This window comes from Panthera tigris, chromosome A3, assembly GCF_018350195.1.
Source record: "Panthera tigris isolate Pti1 chromosome A3, P.tigris_Pti1_mat1.1, whole genome shotgun sequence".
In the NCBI taxonomy this organism is placed as follows: Eukaryota; Metazoa; Chordata; class Mammalia; order Carnivora; family Felidae; genus Panthera; species Panthera tigris.
This window is the reverse complement of record NC_056662.1, coordinates 131,182,516-131,201,673: the sequence shown is the minus strand read 5'-3', so window position 1 is coordinate 131,201,673 and position 19,158 is coordinate 131,182,516. Positions and strand designations below refer to the sequence as shown.

General features: G+C 53.3%; 1 protein-coding gene and 1 long non-coding RNA gene across 9 annotated transcripts; one reads left to right on the top strand and one right to left on the bottom strand.

The window, feature by feature from the left end:
- Positions 1 to 1,562: 1,562 nt before the first annotated feature.
- Positions 1,563 to 4,167, bottom strand: LOC107179503. 5 transcript variants are annotated; one of them, XR_006216022.1, is made up of 5 exons: positions 3,799 to 4,167; positions 3,630 to 3,672; positions 3,165 to 3,355; positions 1,965 to 2,073; positions 1,563 to 1,869 (listed from the first exon to the last, which is right to left on the bottom strand). It is a non-coding gene; the product is annotated as an uncharacterized LOC107179503 (long non-coding RNA). The 5 variants fall into 5 exon arrangements; XR_006216021.1 differs by having other exon boundaries at positions 1,965 to 1,993; XR_006216018.1 differs by having other exon boundaries at positions 1,563 to 2,073.
- Positions 4,168 to 4,244: 77 nt separating this feature from the next.
- Positions 4,245 to 18,673, top strand: SLC66A3 (solute carrier family 66 member 3). 4 transcript variants are annotated; one of them, XM_042982496.1, is made up of 9 exons: positions 4,962 to 5,134; positions 5,802 to 6,114; positions 7,515 to 7,582; positions 9,956 to 10,038; positions 10,140 to 10,209; positions 12,242 to 12,299; positions 14,364 to 14,484; positions 16,541 to 16,582; positions 17,967 to 18,673. In XM_042982496.1, coding segments are annotated over exons 1-9 (849 nt in total). In that variant the 5' UTR covers positions 4,962 to 5,132; the 3' UTR covers positions 18,059 to 18,673. The 4 variants fall into 4 exon arrangements, with proteins under 4 accessions (XP_042838429.1, XP_042838428.1, XP_042838430.1 ...); XM_042982494.1 differs by lacking the exon at positions 5,802 to 6,114 and having other exon boundaries at positions 4,473 to 5,134; XM_042982493.1 differs by lacking the exon at positions 4,962 to 5,134 and having other exon boundaries at positions 5,648 to 6,114.
- Positions 18,674 to 19,158: the final 485 nt, after the last annotated feature.

Genomic DNA, 19,158 nt, shown 5'->3' with positions numbered 1-19,158 from the left:
TTTTAAACCAGGTCCGCCCCGCATGACTCCCCCCACACCCTAGCATCCAGGGAGGCACGAGCAACAGAAATTTTGTCTTGTGTCCGAAGCTCCCCAGATCCTGCTAGCTTTGCCCTGTAGTCTCCGTGCTGCAAGCTGAGGGTGCGGCCCTGTGAAGTCACGGTCTGTGACGGACGAGCCACAATGAGGCTGGCCCTGGCAATCGGGCCTCTCGCGTGACCAAGCTCCTGCCGAGCAGGTGCGTCCCCAGGAGACCCAGAATGCAGAAGGCACAACCCCAGGACCCTTCCGCAAGTGCAGAGATACAGCAGTGGGTCCTTCTGGGACAGCTGGGCCGGGATGCCCTGTGGCAGGCCCCAGCTTCGAGAACACTGGGCAGCAGCGGAGGCAGCCTCCTGCGGTGGGGGACACACACACACACACACAGTTCGCCTCCCGGGGACGTTCTTCAGCGAGTTTTCTGTTCCTTAGAGACTCTTTCCAACATCTGCTTCCTCGTCCTGACGCTGCTCAACACTGGGTGACCATAATTAAGCTAATGAAAGCGGGGGTTGTGTGGTCTGTAACTGAACCTTCACCAACACATTCTTCTTGGCAGAGAACTTCCGGGCCCCTCAAAGTTCCAGAACGTCCCGTCGTCTCCTGGGACCCCGTCTGGGAGGCTCGCCCAGACTCATTTTGAATTTACCATAGGGAGCAACCTCACAAGCGTGCAAGTCTGTGACGCAAAGAGAAGTTACGTTGACCCTTTGGTTCCCACGGGCCGTGGCGACCAACTGAGCCACCCAGGCGCCCCTGGGTGTTTTTGTTAAAAGGAAGATCCTGGTTCAGCAGGTGTATGTGATACATAATATATATATATATATATATATATATATATATATATATATATACATATATATATATATATATGTGTATATATATATATGTATATATATTTCAATATATACAGAGTACTATGAATATATATATTATGGACTAAATCCTATCCCCCCCCCCAAATTCAAATGTGGAAGCTCTAACCCCCCCCAAACTGACTGTATTTGGAGACAGGACCTTTAAAGAGGTAACTGAGGTCAAAAGGGTGGATCCCTAGTCCGACAGGACTGATGTCCTTTTAAGAAGAGCGAGATGGGGGCACCTGGGTGGCTCAGTCGGTTGAGCGTCTGACTTTAGCTCAGGTCATGATCTCAAGGTTCATGAGTTCGAGCCCCACATCGGGTCTGCTATCAGCACAGAGCCCACTTTGGGTCCTCTGCCCCACCCCCTTTCTCTGCCTCTCCCCTGCTCATGCACATGCGCGCACACACACTCTCTCAAAAAAATAAACATAAAAAAAAAAAAAAAGGAGAGAGACCAGGGATGTGTACACACAGAGAAAAGCCTGTATGAGGACACAAGGAGAAGACAGCTGGGGAGAAGGGTCTCCCCAGAAACCAATCTTGCCAGCATCTTGCACTCCCAGCCTCTAGAACTGTAAGAAAATAAATTTCTGTTGTTTACGCCACCCAGTATATGGTATTTTGTTAAAGCAGCCTGAGCAGACCAATCACACACACACACACACACACACACACACACACCCCTCACCCTAGCTCGGTCTCCTAAGAGGGCAGATTCGCCTGACGCCTGAACAGCACTGAGCACATCTTATCCCAGGTCTTTGTTTCTAAACACCAGGCTCTATTTATTAAAAGGACTCGAAGCTCCTTAGGCGAATGGCTGGTTCGGGATGCCCTATGTAGTAGTCAGGGCACGACTGAGCCAGAGAATCGCAAAGACACACGGCTGGTGGTGCCAATCCAAGAGAGCCAACGTTCCGATGAGTGCGGGGAAGCCACTGATGTACCCACCCTGCGGAGGAGAAGACTGAAGGACCAGGAGGTTGAATGAATCACCTACGATCACACAGCTTATAGGTGTCAAAGCTGGAGCCACCAAGCCAACCCAGCGTCTCGGCTTACCCCAAGCTGGGGTGGAGGGACAGGGGTGCCTACGGAGAGTAGAAAGGGCGCTGAGCCCCGGGAACAGGGAAGGGCTCCAGCTGGTGCCGGTCCCTGGACAGGAAGGACGCTGCCTCCCCAAGAACAAAGGAAAGGGGTTTACGTCCTTGCCATGATGATGCGAGAAACGAAGGCTAATGAAAAATTAAGTTCCCTTCCTGCCTACAGCCCACTGACAAGTCCTTGAAAGGCAGAGTGACCTCCCTCTAGGAGCTCAGCTGCCTCCAGGGTGACACTTCGCTGGGGGCAAAGGAGAACCTTGGCTTAACTTTGTCCCAACCTCAAGGATACTGTGAGTCTACTTCCTTTACCTAAACTGCCCCAAGACATATGCTGGGAATCCCACTCCAAGCTTCTGGCCGCCGTATAAACATCTGAACCGTCTCAGGACTGAGGTTGTATTAAACGGTTTCCCTAGCAACAGCTAGCCCCTCAAGGTCCTGGAAACTGTAAACCTTGCTTCCAAAATATCTTAGAGACTTCCTTTATCCCTGTGCCCCTCCCAACCTGAGGGTATATAATGAGTTACCCTTCAGGGCCCCAGTGAGGCTCCTCCTGCCCACGGGTCCTGTCCCCGTGCTATAATAAAATCACCTTTTTTGCACCAGAGATGTCTTCAAGAATCCTTTCTTGGCGGCTGGCTCCGGACCCCTCGACCCCCACCATCACCCCAAAACTTCATCCACAGTAAATCCCCCCCATTCCCATAACCAACGCCCAAAATTCTCAGCTCACAGCTCGTTTTGTCTCCACTCCCACCCTTCCACGCAAGCCCCCAACCTTTTGAAGCAAATTCCAGACGATATTAGCTCATCTGTGAGTAGTTTTCCGGAAGATAAGAATTAAACACGCACACTCTTTATTTTCCTCTTAAAAGTTTCCTTCTGGGAGCGCCTGGGTGGCTCAGTCGGTGAAGCCACCGACCTCGGCTCAGGTCATGGTCTCATGGTCTGTGGGTTCGAGCCCCACGTTGGGCTCTGTGCTGACAGCTCGGAGCTTGGATCCTGCTTCGGATTCTGTGTCTCCTCCTCTCTCTGCCCCTCACCCACTCACGCTCTCTCTCTCTCTCTCTCTCGAAAATAAAATAAACTTGAAAAAAAATTTTAACAAGTTTCCTTCCGAACATCCTGTTTCCCTTAGCTTAGAAGGAGGACTCCATACCTGTTTTTCTTCTTCCAGGGTAAGGTTTTTGATGGCCAGGTGAGGGCTGGAGGCGCAGGGACAGACAGAAGGAAAGCCTCGAAGCCTGGCTGAGGTTCACGGTACCAAACCAGCCACCGTGGATTCCGGCGTTGCATTTTTGTGACTTTTTTCTGCTCCATGACCGGGACCTGCTTCTGCGATTCTGAGAGCTTGGAGAACACACCCCGCCCCTTCATTTTCTGCCGCGTCTACCTTCTTGGATCACAGAATCTACTTAACCGCCTTAAGAAAAAACTTTCCCTCTGAAGTGGTGAAGGGCGGGACTTCCAGGGGCCTGGAGGGCTAAGGCCCGGGTGGCGGGGAGGGGCGCCCCCCCCCCCACTCAGCTTCGGGAAAGGGCGGGAAGTGAGCCGACCCCGGGTCGTTCTGGCCCCTCAGTGACGGGCAAAGCCTGTGTCCCCAGGTAAAACGAGGAGGACGCACGTAAACGAAGTTGGGTCCTTAACGTCCTTCCAAGTTTTCATCTCTGAAATGCATAGTCAGAAAAACGAAGAAAGGAAGGCACTTAGGGAGTGCAAAACCCCGACACCACGGTCCAGCCCCCCCGTGAGGGGGTGCACGTCCGCCCTCCCGGGATTCAGCCTGTACCCACCCAACCCTCGGGAAAGCGGAACCGTCTGGGGGGGGGGGGTCTCCGGGCAGCTCGGCACCCCGCGAGCTTAACACGGAGAAGTGACTCCGCAGCGCGTCCGGTCTGCGGAGGGCACCGCCCAGCGGCCGCCCCGGGACAGGGCGGGGCCGGGGCGGGGCCGGGGGCGGAGCGGACAGAAGGGGCGGAGCGCTCCCCGACTGGGCGGCCCCGGGGCGGGGTCCCGGCGAGACCCGCACTAGGTGGACGGCGGGGTCCGGGGTGGTGAGGGGCGAACGCCGGCGGGGTCGGGAGCGGAGATCCGGACGGAGGAGCGGACCCCGGGCGAGGGTGGACCCGAGGCGGACCTGGGGGAGGGGGCGGGGCAGCGGAGAGGAGCCCGGGCGGGGCGGGGCGGGGCAGGGCGAGGGAGGGGGCGGAGATCCGGGCGGAGGAGCGGACCCCGACAGGGCGGACCCCGGCGGGGCGGCCCAGGGCGTGGGCGTGGGTGCGGGTGCCCAGGGAAGGCGGAAGGACTCCGCGCCCGGGGAGGCCCAGAGCTGAGCCGTTGCCCCTCCCTCGCGCCGCGGCCGCCTCCGCCGAGCCCCCACGCCCGGAGCCGGAGCCCCCAGCCCCGCCGGCGCCATGGAGAAGCTGCTGCTGTTGTTCTGCAACTGGAGCACGCTGGGCGTGTGCGCCGCGCTCAAGCTGCCGCAGATCTCCGCGGTGCTGGCGGCGCGCAGCGCGCGGGGCATCAGCCTCCCGAGTTTACTTCTGGAGCTGGCGGGGTAAGGCCGGGGCGGCGGGGGCGGCTGCCCTCCCCGCTCGCCTCTGCGGCCTGGACGGCCCGGGAGCTCAGGAGCGCGCCGTGGGTCTCAGCAGGGCCGGGGAGCGGGGCCGAAAGCGCCCGGCCGCTGGGGGGCACTCCCCGGGACCGCTCGCCTCCCCTGTTTATTTGCCGCTCCCCGCACGGACTGCGCGTGCCCAGCTTACAGATGGGGGAAACCGACCCCTGGCCAGGCCCTCACCCCGCCCGTTAGCCGCAGCGCAACCGCGCGGCTTGGAACTAGGCCATTTGCACCTGAGGCCCTCTGATACACGTCCGCCCTGAGTTCCCCCTCCCCCCGCCAATACCCCTTAGCTCGGGTCTCGGTTTCCTCGCGTGTAAAGCGAGGCGTTGATCCTCCGCCTTTAGAAAGTTAACACCTGGGTTGTGGGGATTCCGAGAATGGGGGGCTCTTTGGAGGAAGGGGAGAAAGACGAATCGGGCCACAGCCAGCCAGAGAGGAGCCAGTGCCGCTGGGAGAGCGCTTATCCATCAGAAATCCGGAGTGGATGCCTTGACTCAGTATTTAAAGATGTAAGCGCGAAGAGCAGAGTTCTAAAACTCGGTCGGGAGGCCTCGAGTTGGTGGGAGAGCGGGGCACGTGAAGCCCGGGAGTCTACCCGCGAGTGCCTGGCAAGGCCGGTCCTCCCCACTTTGCTCCTCGCCGCCCCCCTCCCCCCGCCCCCAACCGGCTTGTCACACGGCGACCGCGCGGGCGGGTCCTCCGCGGAAGCACGACCCCGGGGGGCCTGGGCTGGAAAGTAGCCTGGGGCAAGGGAGGGAGAAGAAGACCTCGGGGGTGGGGGAGGTGGGGGGTCCTGCGCCCGGCGCGCCCAGCGGGGGAGATGCTTTATCAAGAGGGAGTCGGCCGACTGGCGGGTGTGTGACCCCGCTCTGATTTGCAAACGACCCCACAACACTGGGACCCCCCCACCCCCACCCCCCCAGGCTGGGTAGCGAGGATTGGCGAGTTCTCCACCGCCTCGAAGTGGCCGCCGCGTCAGTTCGGGTGGGGAGGGGAGAGGGGGAGGAGCGGCGGGGGAGTGTCCGGGAGGGCGTGGACGGCCTGGGGGAGGGCCACGGTTTTTAACGGGTCCCTGAGCCTGGGAAGGTGGGGCTGGCCCATTGCGGGGTGAGTGGAAGCCCGACTGATGCCCAAGGAGGCGAGTCGGGAGCCTGCCCACACGCTACAACCCGGCAGGCGCTGCCAGCAGGTGTCGGCTGTCACTCTATCCAACCGTGCACCTCGCCAACACCTGCCCTCCTGGCAATGGACGTGGGCTCGCGTGGGCGGGGGAGCTGAAGTCGGCGCGGGAGGAGGCTTCGTGCGTGTCCCGCGGGGATCGGCCGGCCTGCAGCTCACGCTTCGTGGAGGCCCAGGCACGCAGGCTGCTGTGTGCGCGTGGCTGTGTCTAGGCCCGGCCGGATGCCACCCTCTCCCCGAAGCTGGAAGTGGTCAGGCGCTCCCTCCGCTGGATTCCGAGGTTTTATCTACACCTCGCTTTATCTTACCGGTGGGTCTGTGTGGTGGCGCTATTTTACTCGATCCTCAGGGCGCCCTAGGGAGTAAGCATTGTTTTGATCCCCAGAGAAGAGTAGCCTGAGGCGGAGGAAGTGACGCACCGTGCCCAAGTTCACCGGCAGCAGCAGGGCCCTAGGTTTCACCCGGGGCTGGCCCTTTCCATCCTGAAGCCTGGCGCACCCCCGCCCTCCACACTCACTGGGTTTTTCCGCTCCCTAGACTCGTCAGCAATATCGTGGGTGGGGGGAGCGGGTTGGCAACACCCTGCCCCCTTCCCTTTTCCTTCCCCAGCCTTCGCTGGTGAGGGCCCTGGAGAAGCTGGGGGGCACCGCAGGCCTGCCCGTGCCTGGTGCCCGCCTTGCCTGCCTGCCCACGAGCGCCCCCTACCGGGCCAGGAGCAGGGTAGCAGCCAGAATTCCGGCAGACAGACCCCGGAGGGCATCGCCATCGGGGGGACCCTTTATATCCTGGGAAGCAAAAGCCAGAATAAATTCTTGGGGGACGCCTACCTGCCTTGGGTCCTGATCTGTTAACGCCAAAAGCCCATTTTTGAGAGAACCGGGTCAATGGGAGCATAAGCTGTCTCTCAGTGAGACCAGAAAATGGCTTTGAATGCGGATCGGGGTGAAGTGTAAGAAAATGCCTGGAGTTTAGAAGTGCCTCCAGACGTGTGCAGGGCGACAGCCACACGCCCGCGTCAGCAAAGAAAAGGAGCTGACCAAACCTCCACTGGAGGCCCCACGTTTAGTGAGGGGGAGGCCTGCAGGGCAGACGAAGCGGGCTCAGCCGGCTGGGGGAGGGGGAGGCTGGCTGCGGGCCGCACCGTGTCTGGCGCAGAAGGCGGCACAGACGGGACCCCAGGAAGGGGGGGGGGGGTGGGGTGCGCCCTGCCCTGCCAGCAGGCTGCTCATTTTCTCCGTTGCTGGAACAGGTGTCCCAGACAGGTTTCGGGGAGGGGAAGCAGGGAGGAAGTTGGCAGGAAGTGCATAGCGGGCACCTCTCTGCCCAGGCTGTGCCAGCGTTCCGCCCGCCCCCCGCCCGCGCCCGGGTTCCCCGGCTGATGGGAGCGCGCCTGCCTCAGCAGCTCCAACACCCCTCCTTCCAGGCCTTCCAGGCGTGCCTCCTGCTCTGCCCCCTTGTGCCCTCCTGGGTTCCAGACACAGTTCTGCTGTCTGCACCTGCTCTGGAACCTTCCATGGGTGGGTTTTCAGACTCCCGATTCAGCCCTCCGCCCAGACAAGACAGCCCGGCGGCGCGGGGGGGGGACCCTGCATCCTCTCTCCAGGCCCAGCAGGCCGACTTCTGGTGTCCGGCTGAAAATTCCTTTGGAAGAGGCTCCAGCGGCTCTCGAGCCGCTGCCTCTGTGAGCACATGTGTAGTTTTTTTGTTCAGACCTCTAGCCTGTGTGTGGAAGAAGGAAACTCCAGTCACTTTGCAGAGCGGACCAGGAATGTTAACAGGTGTGTGGGGCCGCGGGTCAGACACCGTTCGGCCTGACTTTATTGTAAGGAGGGTTGTAATGTATTACTTTTTGATGAAAAGAAGAACATTAAAAATCAAAGAAGGACACCTAGCTGCTCCAGGCCACAGGAGTGACAGATGGTTGTCCTTGGACGTTTGGATCCCCGAGAGAGAGCGAGAGAGAGAGCGAGAGAGAGAGAGAGAGAGCGTGCGCACTGCAGCCTGGCCGCCCGGCCTCCCTGGAGGGCCACGGTGGGGTGGGGGTTGGTGGCAGGCACCACTGCTGGTGGCCGGGGAAACTCATGCGCTCGTCTTCGTCTTTTCCCTGAATTCTCATATGACCTTGGTTTCTTGGGCCTCAGTCTCCCCAAGTGGTCTGTAAAATGTGGAGGGCACGCTGGATGGCCGTGACCTCAGCTCTGACACCCTAGGGCTCGTGCCTGTCCTGAAGGTCTGTGGCTGCACTCTGGGGGGGGGGTGGTGCGCTCAGTGAAGAGCGAGCAGGTGGCAAAGACCCCCCAGCGCCTGCTCGGATGTACCGCCCGCTCATTCGGCAGGGTCGTTGTCCAGGCTTCCCGTGCACGGGCCCCGCTGGCTGCAGCCCTGCTCTGCAGGGGTGGGTGAGCTGAAGCTGCCCCCTCCCCTGGCCCCCTGGGCTCCCCCTCAGATGTGGACAGAAAGGTGCCGGAGGCCTGGTCTGGAGACCCCCGTGCTCAGGCCACCGCTGGCCTCCCCCCCCCCATCCTGTGACCCTCGCCCCCAGCTCAGCCAAGGTCGGAAACAGGATCAAGGGCACAGGCTCCCCGGCCCACTGGGTGCTTTGTGAACCCCCCCCCCCAAGCTGAGGAAATGAGAGGGGTTACATCTGGATGAGTGATGGAGGCTGTGGTTCACCTGGGGGATGAAACAGACTCTGAGGGGACAGCAGGGGGACTTAGGTCCTTAGGGAGCTGACTGGCTGGGCCGAGAGCTGGAGAGGCCGGAAGCTCAGGCCTTTTGTCCTGACAAGGGTCGGGTCCTGGGGTTTTTACTTTCCACCCCCCTCCCCCCCACCAAATTCCAGCCTCTCAGAACTAGAATTTTCTTTTTTCTTTTCTCTTTTTTTCTTTCTCTCTTCTTTTTCTTTCTTCTTTTTTCTTTTCTTCTCTTTTCTATTTTCCTCCTTTTCTTTTTTCTTCTTTTCTTTTTTCTCCTTTTTTCTTTCTTTTCTTTTTCTTTTTCTTTTTTCTTTCTTTTTTCTTCTTCTCTTCTTTTTTTCTTCTTTTTTCTTTGCTTCTCTTTTCTTTGTTCTTCTCTTTTTTCTTTTCTTTTTTCTTTCTTTGCTTCTCTTTTCTTTTTTCTTCTCTTTTTTCTTTCTTTTCTCTTTTTTCTTTCTTTTCTTCTCTTTTTCTTTCTTTTCTTTTTTTTCTTTCTTTTTTCTTCTCTTTTCTTTTTTCTTTGCTTCTCTTTTCTTTTTTCTTTTTTCTTTCCTTCTCTTCTTTTTTCTTTCTTTTTTCTTTTCTTTTTTCTTTCTTTGCTTCTCTTTTCTTTTTTCTTTTCTTCTCTTCTTTTTTTTCTTTTCTTTGCTTCTCTTTTTTTCTTCTCTTTTTTCTTCTCTTTCTTTTCTTTTTCTCTTTTCTTTGCTTCTCCTTTTCTTTCTTTCTTTCTTTCTTTCTTTCTTTCTTTCTTTCTTTCTTTCCTTCTTTCTTTCTTCCTCATTTATTTTGAGAGAGACAACAACATTGCCAGTGGTGGAGGGGCAGAGAGAGAAGGAGTGGTGGAAGGGCAGAGAGAGAAGGGGAGAGAGGGAATCCCAGGCAGGCTCCCCGCCACCAGCGCAGAGCCTGTCGTGGGGCCTGAACTCACGAAACCGTGAGATCACGACCTGAGCCGAAACCAAGTGTCGGATGCCCAACTGACTGAGCCCCCAGGCGGCCCTCAGAGCTGGAATTCTCTTAAGGGACTGATGACTGTTTATGCCTCTCACCTACTGCTCCTCCTCGACGGGGAGCACTCCGGACGGCCGCAGGGATCATCCAGGTGGTTGCTCCCCCGCTCAGGGCCGGCCAGCCTGGGGCCAGAAGCGCCGTCTCTTCTCGTCCTGGCCTGCCGCTCGGACCTCAGTGAAACTCACTTGTGCCACCATCTCCAGGGACTTGGCAGCGACCACGTGCACCACGCCCAGCTCCCAGTCAGTCCCGGATGCTCGAAAAGCTGCGGGCACGGTCCCGAGCTCTGTGTGCAAAATCTCCCCCCACCCCCTGACGTTTCCAGGTGCCAACCAGCAGGTCCAGGGTTTTGCACATGAACCCGGGCTCCTGGGCGCTGGCCGGGCCTCCCCGCCGCCCTGTGCTGGGCCGGCCCCAGCTCAGACGCTCCCCCTCTCTCCCCAGTTTCCTGGTGTTTCTCCGGTACCAGTGTTACTATGAGTACCCGCTGCTGACCTACCTGGAGTATCCCATTCTCATCGCACAAGGTAACCGGCCCCTCGGACCCCCCCCCCCCCCCCCCCCCCCCGGGTCGGGCAACAGCCCTTGGGCCCCCCCTCCCGCCTCCCTCACAGCCTTTCTCTTTCAGACGTCCTCCTCCTGCTGTGTGCCTTCCATTTCAACGGGAACGTGAAAGGAGCAGCCCCGTACATGGCCGTGTATCCTTTTCATTGTCCAGGGATCCGATGGGACTGGGGAGTCAGGTGCTTTGGCCAGAGCCGCGTTCTTGTGGTCAAACTGAAAAAGATCCCAAATGCGCGTGAGTGAATATGTACCCTGCCCGGGGCCTCCCCCCACCCCGAGCCCCGGGCGCCAGGCCCGTCCCAGCTTCATTCTTCAGGGGAGGCGGAGACATTTCTTCTTCCCTGAGAAAATGTCCCCCAAGTATGTGAAGTCATAATAACGGGAATGTCTGTCGTGAACTCAGGGGCCACTAACGCGCCCTCTCTGCCCGACAGTGTGGGCGTGCGGGTTCTGGACGGCTGGTTCAAAGCGAAAATCGTGGCCAAGACATTAGAAGGGACTTGGTGGTGGCGGGTGGGCGGGGCCTCTGGTCGTGACACAGACCTATGCTCACTCACGGTGCCTCTTCTGTGAACAGGGGCCGGGCTCTTGTTTCGGTTCTGTAAACCTTCAGAGGTTCTCTTGGGAATTCACGGTCCTTAAAAAGCCAGGAAAGCCTTTCCAGTGGCAGCCAGTTAATGCGGCCGTGTCTGCGAAGTGACCCGAGCGGGTTACTCGTACACCCGCAGGGTGGAGGAGAGAGGGAGGGCACCCTTCCTGTCTGCGCTGGGCTGGGCGCCTTCGGACGTGGAGGCTGGGGGACACCTGCTGCGGCCACCCCCTGGGTGTTCGTGGGCACAGGCCGGGAGCTCCCTAAGCTGCAATCGTCCTGTCCCGTCCCGCCTGTGAAATGACACAGTCTTGCCTACCTTGTGGCAAGGATCACAGTACCAGGAGCACAGGACAAGCTGAGCAAGGGGCAGCCTCACGGCAGCTGTCCGACTGGGCGGCTGTGTAGGGAGGGGACTGAGTCCTGACCCCCTGCTGTCTGTACCCATCCTCCCCACTCAGCTTCTCTCTGCACAGCTCTACCCAGCCAGTAAAAGGGTCTTGAAAACAGTACTTTGAAGAGGAAAAGCGTCGTGCCGTTTACTGTTTAAATAAAATACGACAATTTACCTTTGTACGGGTGGTGAGGCTGTGGACTGCAAAAGCTGGGCAGCTCCCTGGATGAGCGGGATACTTATAACCTCCTCCTGTGAGTGGTGATGAACCAGAAGTAGGGTTACCATAGTAACTGATTTTTTTTTTTAAGCATAAGTATGTCCCAAATATTGCATGGGTCATACTATACTAAAAGACTGTTTTTGTTGGTCTGAAAATTCAAATTTAACTGGGTGCCCTCTGTTTAAGAAACTGAGTTAGAGTGTTTTAAAAACAAGATTTCATCTGCCTAGGTTCCAGCTGCCGTTCTGGCGTTGACCAGGTTGCCAGGAATTCGTTCTAGTCACACCGGGCATTGTCTCTTTTGATCCCTCCATTTAAGTAATGTCATTCATTATAATCGTAGCGCGCTGGGTGTCTGTGATGTGCACCAAGGCACTGAGGGGGTAGATGGGGCAAAGGAATGTTAAGACCGTTTTGCGGATAAGCAAACCAAGGTCAAAAGAAGGAATGGGACTTGCCCAAGGTCACAGCAGAGGCTGGTGGTCATCTCCTCACCCGCCCGGCTTCTGGAGCCTGACTTTCTGTGCTTTTTGCCGCCTCACTGGGCGTGATGAAAATCCGCTCTCATTCTTCCTGTCTCCACCTGGGTTTACACTGGGGTTAGCAGGAAAGGGGGAAAGAGAGTTTTCACGTGACCCCAGTTTTGCAGAACGTGCCTGCAAAATGTTGAGCTGCTTCTTTAAATGCCTCACTTTTGACATCACCCTGGAGAGGTCTGCATGGCTGGGAATGAAGTGGGCGAGTAGAATCGTTTAGAACCACAAAGGCAGGGCGCTTGGCAGTTTTCTTCCGTGATCTGCTGTTATGTTGAGCCATTTTTGTCTTTTCCAAATCGGACTGGTCCTCGCAGAGCCTTTCCCAGGTTGGCTTATGTGCGTCACCTCCGTGCTCTTGGCGTGTCCCCACGGGCGCGGGGTGGGGGGCGGCCGAGCCACTGCTGTCTCCCTTAGCGCTCGGTAGATTTGTGGCCTCGTGGTTCGTCCTTCCCCTGCAGAAGTGGATCATCGATCTGGCCATGGTAAGTGCATCGCCCCTGGAGAAGAGAGACCGCCGTTCCTGCAAAGAACTTGATGGGCCGAGTGTTTAACCTGCTTATTGAAGGATAAAGGGGTGAAAATGCAGTCCTACCCCAATGTTACAAGACGTTAGTCCCACTTAGGCGTTGGGTAACATTTTCTTACTTCCTTTTTGGGGGGGCCATAGAGCACCTGGCTGGGGAGGTAATTAACAGCAACAGAACGATCAACGGTGGTAGAATGAGCCTAAAATAAAGAGCTTCTTATCAGGTTAATGATTACACATTGGCTACATACTCATTTTTTTTTTTTAATTTTTTAATGTTTTTTTTTAAATTTATTTTTGAGAGAGAGAGACAGAGCATGAGTGGGGGAGGGGCAGAGAGAGAGAGAGAGGGAGACAGAATCGGAAGCAGGCTCCAGGCTCTGAGCTGTCAGCAGAGTCCGACGCGGGGCTTGAACTCCCGAACTGCGAGATCTCGACCTGAGCCGAAGTCAGAGGCTTAACCGGCTGAGCCACCCACGGGCCCCACACTCATGATTTTTTTTTTTAACTTTGCCCCTCTCCCCCCCGGAACATTTTTGTCCTTGGAAAACGGTTAGCCCTGTGCGTTTATCCTACCTTGGGTAAGGCCCCAAAGTCCCATAGTGTGAGAATAGGACTCCGAGCGTGGGTCAGGGAGCATTTGAGCCCAGATCCTCTCTCCAAAGTGACTGGATGCCGCTTCTCCACCCAAAGGGAGAAGGAGAAGGATGGGCAGTCACCAGTCACTGCCTGCCACACCCAGGCTCATGAACTTCACCACCCCCTCCCCAGCGCCTTGGCTGTGACCCTTGCTTGGAAAGCGAACTTGGCTCCCTGTGACATTCCAACCTTGTGACCTACGGGGAGCAAATGGGCAGGGTTTTAGCATAAGTATGTCCCAAATATTGCACGGGACGTACCTATGCTAGAAATTACTTGTTGTTGATCTGAAATTCAAGTTTCCCCCGGGCGTCGTGTATTTTTATTTGCAAAATCTTTCCGGGCCTTGGTTATGAAGACTCCTTCTTCTTGATTCCGAAGATGGCATTTCCTCCTGAAGACGGATCCGGCGGAAGGTCCAGCAGACGCGGTTAGCGTATCTGCTCGGCAGTGGCCTTCCCCCTGACACGAGTGGACAGGGCCCTACCTAAGTCCTCGTGCCCAGGCTTTCCGAGGCCCGGTCCGCCGTGCTCGCGGTCCCGACCCGACTCCCCACCGGCCGGGGCTGCAGACGCCGTCTTCCCACCTGGGGTCAGTCGTCCGAGCCATGTGCTCCCGGCGTGACCTGTGTTCGGATCTGAGCACAGGCCCTTGCTCTCTGCCTGGAGGGCTCACTCGCCCGGACTTCTCCACAGTCCTCCCGTGTCCCAGCCGCCCCTTCCCTCCTCCGCCTTTACCAGGACGTGTTGCTGTAACCCAATAAGAACGGGTCAAGGGCCAGCCCCGCAACAGGTGCGGGGGACCGAGCAGAGCCAGACCCGATGCCCCACCCCCAACCCAGTCATGTTGCTTTCCTCCTGAGGGTGCACCCACCCATCTTATCTATCCATCCATCTTATCTCTCTATCCATCTGTCCATCTATCTATCCATCCATCTATCTTATACCTCTCTACCCATCCATCTTATCTATCCATCCATCCATGCACCCACCCATCTATCTTATCTATCTATCCATTCATCCATCTATCTTCTCTATCCATCTATCCTCTCTCTCTCTCTCTCTCTCTCTCTCTCTCTATCTTATCTGCTTTTATTGGCAGGTGGTCAGATGGATAAGCCTTTGTGGCCATGCAGTGATCCTTACTCCCACCTCCACACCAGCTGCACGCCCACCGGTTACCCACTGAACAGTGGGACTGGTGCATTTATAAACCAGCATCTCGCTGCTGCCTGCTTTTTCACTGAACCCGGGCTTTGTCCTCGTACAAACCGGTTGTCTCTTGTCCTGACAGTTTGGCTTCAGAAGCACGCTCAGTATATGGCGCTCTTGTTTCTTTAACTGAGGGACTGCTAACTTTCTCATGTTTTACCTGCAAACAGAATCTAAGTACTTTCATCAGCGTGGCCAGCAAGTTTGCTCAGCTCCAGTACCTGTGGAAGACCAGGGACTCGGGCACCGTGAGCGCCCTCACCTGGAGCCTCGCTGCATACACCTGTGCAAGTAAGAGCCAGACGCCGTCCACCCGTCACGGTCCCACAAGCTTGAATCCTGTGCACATAGAACCTCCAAGTGGATCCGTATTTATGATTCCGATGGCACGCAGGCTACTTTCCGGTGTCTGCAAGATCCCTATTCCACTTGCTAAAAACAAACGAGAAACACCCCTTTCTCCAAAAATCTGGCTGAACATCAACAGTCCTCTTTTGCTCTTTGAAAAGCATCAATAGGTTGATTATATTGAATCCACTAACTTGGTTTTAAAATATGACCCTTTCTGATGTAACAGATGAGAGATGAAAAGCATACATTGGCTTTTGAGAATGAATAGACTTTGCCAGGGTGTTTTCCTGGAGCCATGTTATTTGGTCTCAAGTTCAGAATTTCCACTGTTCATCTGGATTCTTGCAGGAACCTAAAATACATATATATATATATATATATATATATATATATATGTATACCTGTATATATATATACACACGTATACCTGTATATATATACCTATATATATACATATACATACATATATATACATATATACATATACATACATATATATACATATACATACATATACATATATATATATACACACGCTATTTTAGGTAGAAAACTTTAAAAATTCAGGGCTATGACGTTACTTAGATTTATTAGTTTTAGGTGTTTGAACTATGCTTCATGTTTCTTCTCCATCAGGGGTTTCTGGAAGGGGTCTTTACGTCCCAAGTTATGTAAAATTAAGGCTTCTTGGGTTTTATTTTTAGCTTGAGATGTTGAAGTGTTATGAGATATATATATATTATATATATATAATATATAATATATATATAGTTAGGAAATATATATACATATATACATGTATATATGTATATAAGTGTGTATATATATATATATATATATGTATATATATGTTTCTGGAATTGCTGATTTGATATATTACTTATTAGCTCCCTAATTTTACCTTCAGGTAATCTTAAGTGTTGTTTCTTAAATTTTCTTGTAGGAAATCTTCGGAACTTGTAACTTTAGAGACCATGTATTACATTTCCATCTGTTTTGCATGGTACTCTGTGCTTGAACGAGTCCTTAAATACATATTGGATACATGACAAACTGAGGATTATAACTTTATGGGGAAAAAGTGAACTGGCTTTAAACCTAATTTCCTAAATGTGTGATGTATGAGGCAGAGGGAGAGTTTTGTGTGGGTGGGTTCGGGTCAGGAAGGAAGGGCAGGCGTTGAGTTACAGGTAGTGTCCTCGAAATCCCATGTCACATCTCCCACACGTGTCTCCTGTGGCCACGAAGGAAAGCGCTATACCAGACAAACGAACGGAACAGTTCTAGTTAGACCTTTAGGGAAATCATTGCCCTTTGCTGGGCCTCAGTTTCCTTTACCTAGAAAATCTCTACAAAAGAAGGGGGTCAAGTTCAGTCATTTAAAAACCTTGCTTTTTGTTAGTGGAAGCCTTTCTTTATTATTATTATTTTTTAATTTATTTATTTTGAGAGAGACGGCGTGAGTGGGGGAGGGGAGGGGCAGAGAGAGAGAGGGAGAGAGAGAATCCCAGGCAGGCTCCGTGCTGTCAGCAGAGCCCGATGTGGGGCTCCAACTCATGAAGCCGTGAGATCATGACCTGAGCTGAAGTCGAGAGTTGGACACTTAACCGACTGAGCCACCCAGACATCTCTGTTGTTAGTAGAAGCCCGTCTTTAAAGTAAACCTTACCAGAAGTCCCATACATATGAGATTTTCCAAACGTGCTCTTTGGGGTGGGGGAGCTGTGGCTGGGCACACACCGTGGGTTCTCGGCTTCTCCCCGGTCCCTTGGACAACACTGCTTCTGCTCTTAGGAGAGCCTCAAAACCACTGGGCTAGGACGCGTGGCTGGCTTTGAGAGGTTTTATAAAATACAGTACCGATTTGGTGTTCCGTACTACCAGGATCTTTCAGGAACGGTTAGCATCTATTCCTGTATTTGAAATGGGAAGACGTTAGCTGAATACCGACATAGCTGAGAAGCAAGTTGACATTGTTGAATATCTTCTCTTACAGCAAGAATAATAACAACGATAATGACCACCGGCGATCTTACGAGTAAGCGAAATCTTTTTTCTTCCCATTTTTTTGGACTGCGTGCCCTTGGTGGCTCCTTCCCTTGTAAGTTGTCTCAGGGTTTCACGGATCAGCTGGCCCCACGTACAGTTAGAGGCCACGGTGTATTCCCGGGCGTCAGCCCCCGCTTACAGGGCTGAGCACCTACTTCGTGTTAGCGCCGGGGATACGGCCTGCAGCACGAGGTCGTAGACTGCCGTCCTCGTGACGCTTCCACGCCAGCGGTGGGTGGAGACGGACGGTGCGGTCAGCGCACAATTAGCTACTCAAGAATACTGGGAAATGTGTTCTGGAAAAGCAGGCCAGGAGGAGCACCTGATGGGGGAATGTGACCTGGCTGGAGGGGCCTGGGGAGGTGAATTTGAAGAGAGAGATGGGGGGACGGGGGAAGAGACGATGACAAGCCCGTGAGCGGGGGACACGTGGCTTAGCCATGGAGAGTGAACAGGAGGGCTGGGGGTGAGTGAGGACGGACTCTACTGAGGTGACAATCATTAGACCCCCACATCCTCCTTTTTTTTTTTTTTTTTTTTTTTTTTAAGGGGGACACTGTGATGGAGGAGAAAATACGTGGGTTGGTGTAAAAAGAACTTAGTAATTCCCTAGGCTGTTTTCCACTCCCCAGCCAAGCGTATACATTTTTGGAAAAGAATGAAAACAAATGGTGTCACCCGTTCTATGAAGACTAGAGACATGTCCCTGGTACACATACCGGTTAATTGTTCCTTGAGAAATATGGCTACAGGAGAGTGAGGCACCCCTGTCCCTTTGCAGAGACTGTATTTTGGGCTGCAACACCTTCTGTCAGCAGTGAGCAAAACACTAAAAGTACTGTGGTCAAACCATAAACTTGGGTCAAGTGGGGAAAGAGGTCTGAGTCTTCTCCGCAGGACTTGAAGAATTCTGTGTATGGGAAGAAGAATCCAGCCGTAAGGAAACAACAAAACGAACCTACGTATTACAATTTTGGAAGATTGAGAATGTTCTAGCTATGGTTTGCTTTGTAATTAAAGTGACAGCTGTTCCTGAAAGCGATCAGTGTATCTGGGGACAATCTTTTAAGAACAGCTTAGCTGGTATCTTACAAATGTTTCACAACCACAAAGATACATTAACTCTCCTCAGGAGAGTGTTCATCGAGTCACTTACGGTAAAGTGCTCTCCCCCCAGAAATATTTGGAACCAGCGTTGTTGAAAAGTTCCCACGAGGCGGTGTTGTGAACCTTATGTGGTAGACGGGGGTAGGGGCGGGCAGTGATTTAGGCTTTTAGGCTTCTACTCAGAGCGGTAGGGCAGGAGCGATTTTGCATTCGAACACGAAAACAGTACTCTTTAACACGTACTTTTTCTTTTTGATCGATTTCAGTTCTTACACGTTTCGTGATCATGCTTGCTTTAAACGTGTGGGTAACCACCACGGTCCTTCGCTACAGGAAGACGGCGGTAAAGGCTGAATAACAGATGCGCTGCCCCTCCACACGAAGTGGATGCCTAATAACTGAACCACAGCTCACTGCTGAATCAAGGTCTCTTAGAAGTTTAGTCAGTTGCTTCAGAAACGCTGAATTGAAGCCAGATGTATTTTGGACAGGAGCCACTTAAACACTTGTTGAGAAATGTTGATTTCCTTCCCACTCCTCCCCTTCGTGAGGCGGAGGCAGGTCTCAGACACCTGCAAGTCGAGCAGTCAAGACGACGCTCTTCAGCTTTCAGAATCTTCTAAGAAATAAATCCTCTCTAGAGCACAAATGATTATGAACGGAGTGGGATTTTAGTCAGAAGTGAAATTGTAGTAAATTACCAGGGTCACTTTCTGGGGCGTTTTTTTTAAATATAGATGTAACAGGATGGCCTTGCTGGATCCTAATACACGATAATGCCTCCTTAGGCTATAGTAAGGATATCGAGGCAAGCAAAAACTAATTGGCTCGAGTTTATATACCCAAGTAGTGCTGTAACTTCATATAGTGCCTTTAATTCCTAAGGAAAGGTCGATTGGCTGCAGTCTCTACAGCAGCAGGACGAGGCAGTCCCGATGAACTTTTTGATTCAAGCACCATGCTGCCATCTTTAAGAGTCACACCTTTGAAAAACAAAAATGTCCACTGAAAATAGGTGCAATAAAAGGTATTGCTGGGGTGCTGTCAACTTCTTACGGATTTTATTCTTGTTATATTCTAAACGTGATGTTAGGATTATTGGACACTGCATTTTACCGTAAAAGTTTATAAACGCTAGAATTTAAAAGCTCTTTCCCTTTATAATTGAATGGCATTGTTATATGTAATAAGTAAATGATGTTTATTAGAAAATGTTTTAGTGTCCTATGTAAGATAAATAAATCATTCTGTAGTTTTTAAAATCCTAGTTGTCATTTTTTTATTTACGTAAGCTCTACACTCAACGTGGAGCCTGAACTCACAACCCCGAGATCGAGTCACATGCTTATATTAACTGAGCCAGCCAGGCGTTCCTCACAGTTGTCAATTTAAAAAAAGTCCAAGTGAACCTTTTCTCATATGCAATTATAATCTAACCATTAGGAATAAATACAAATT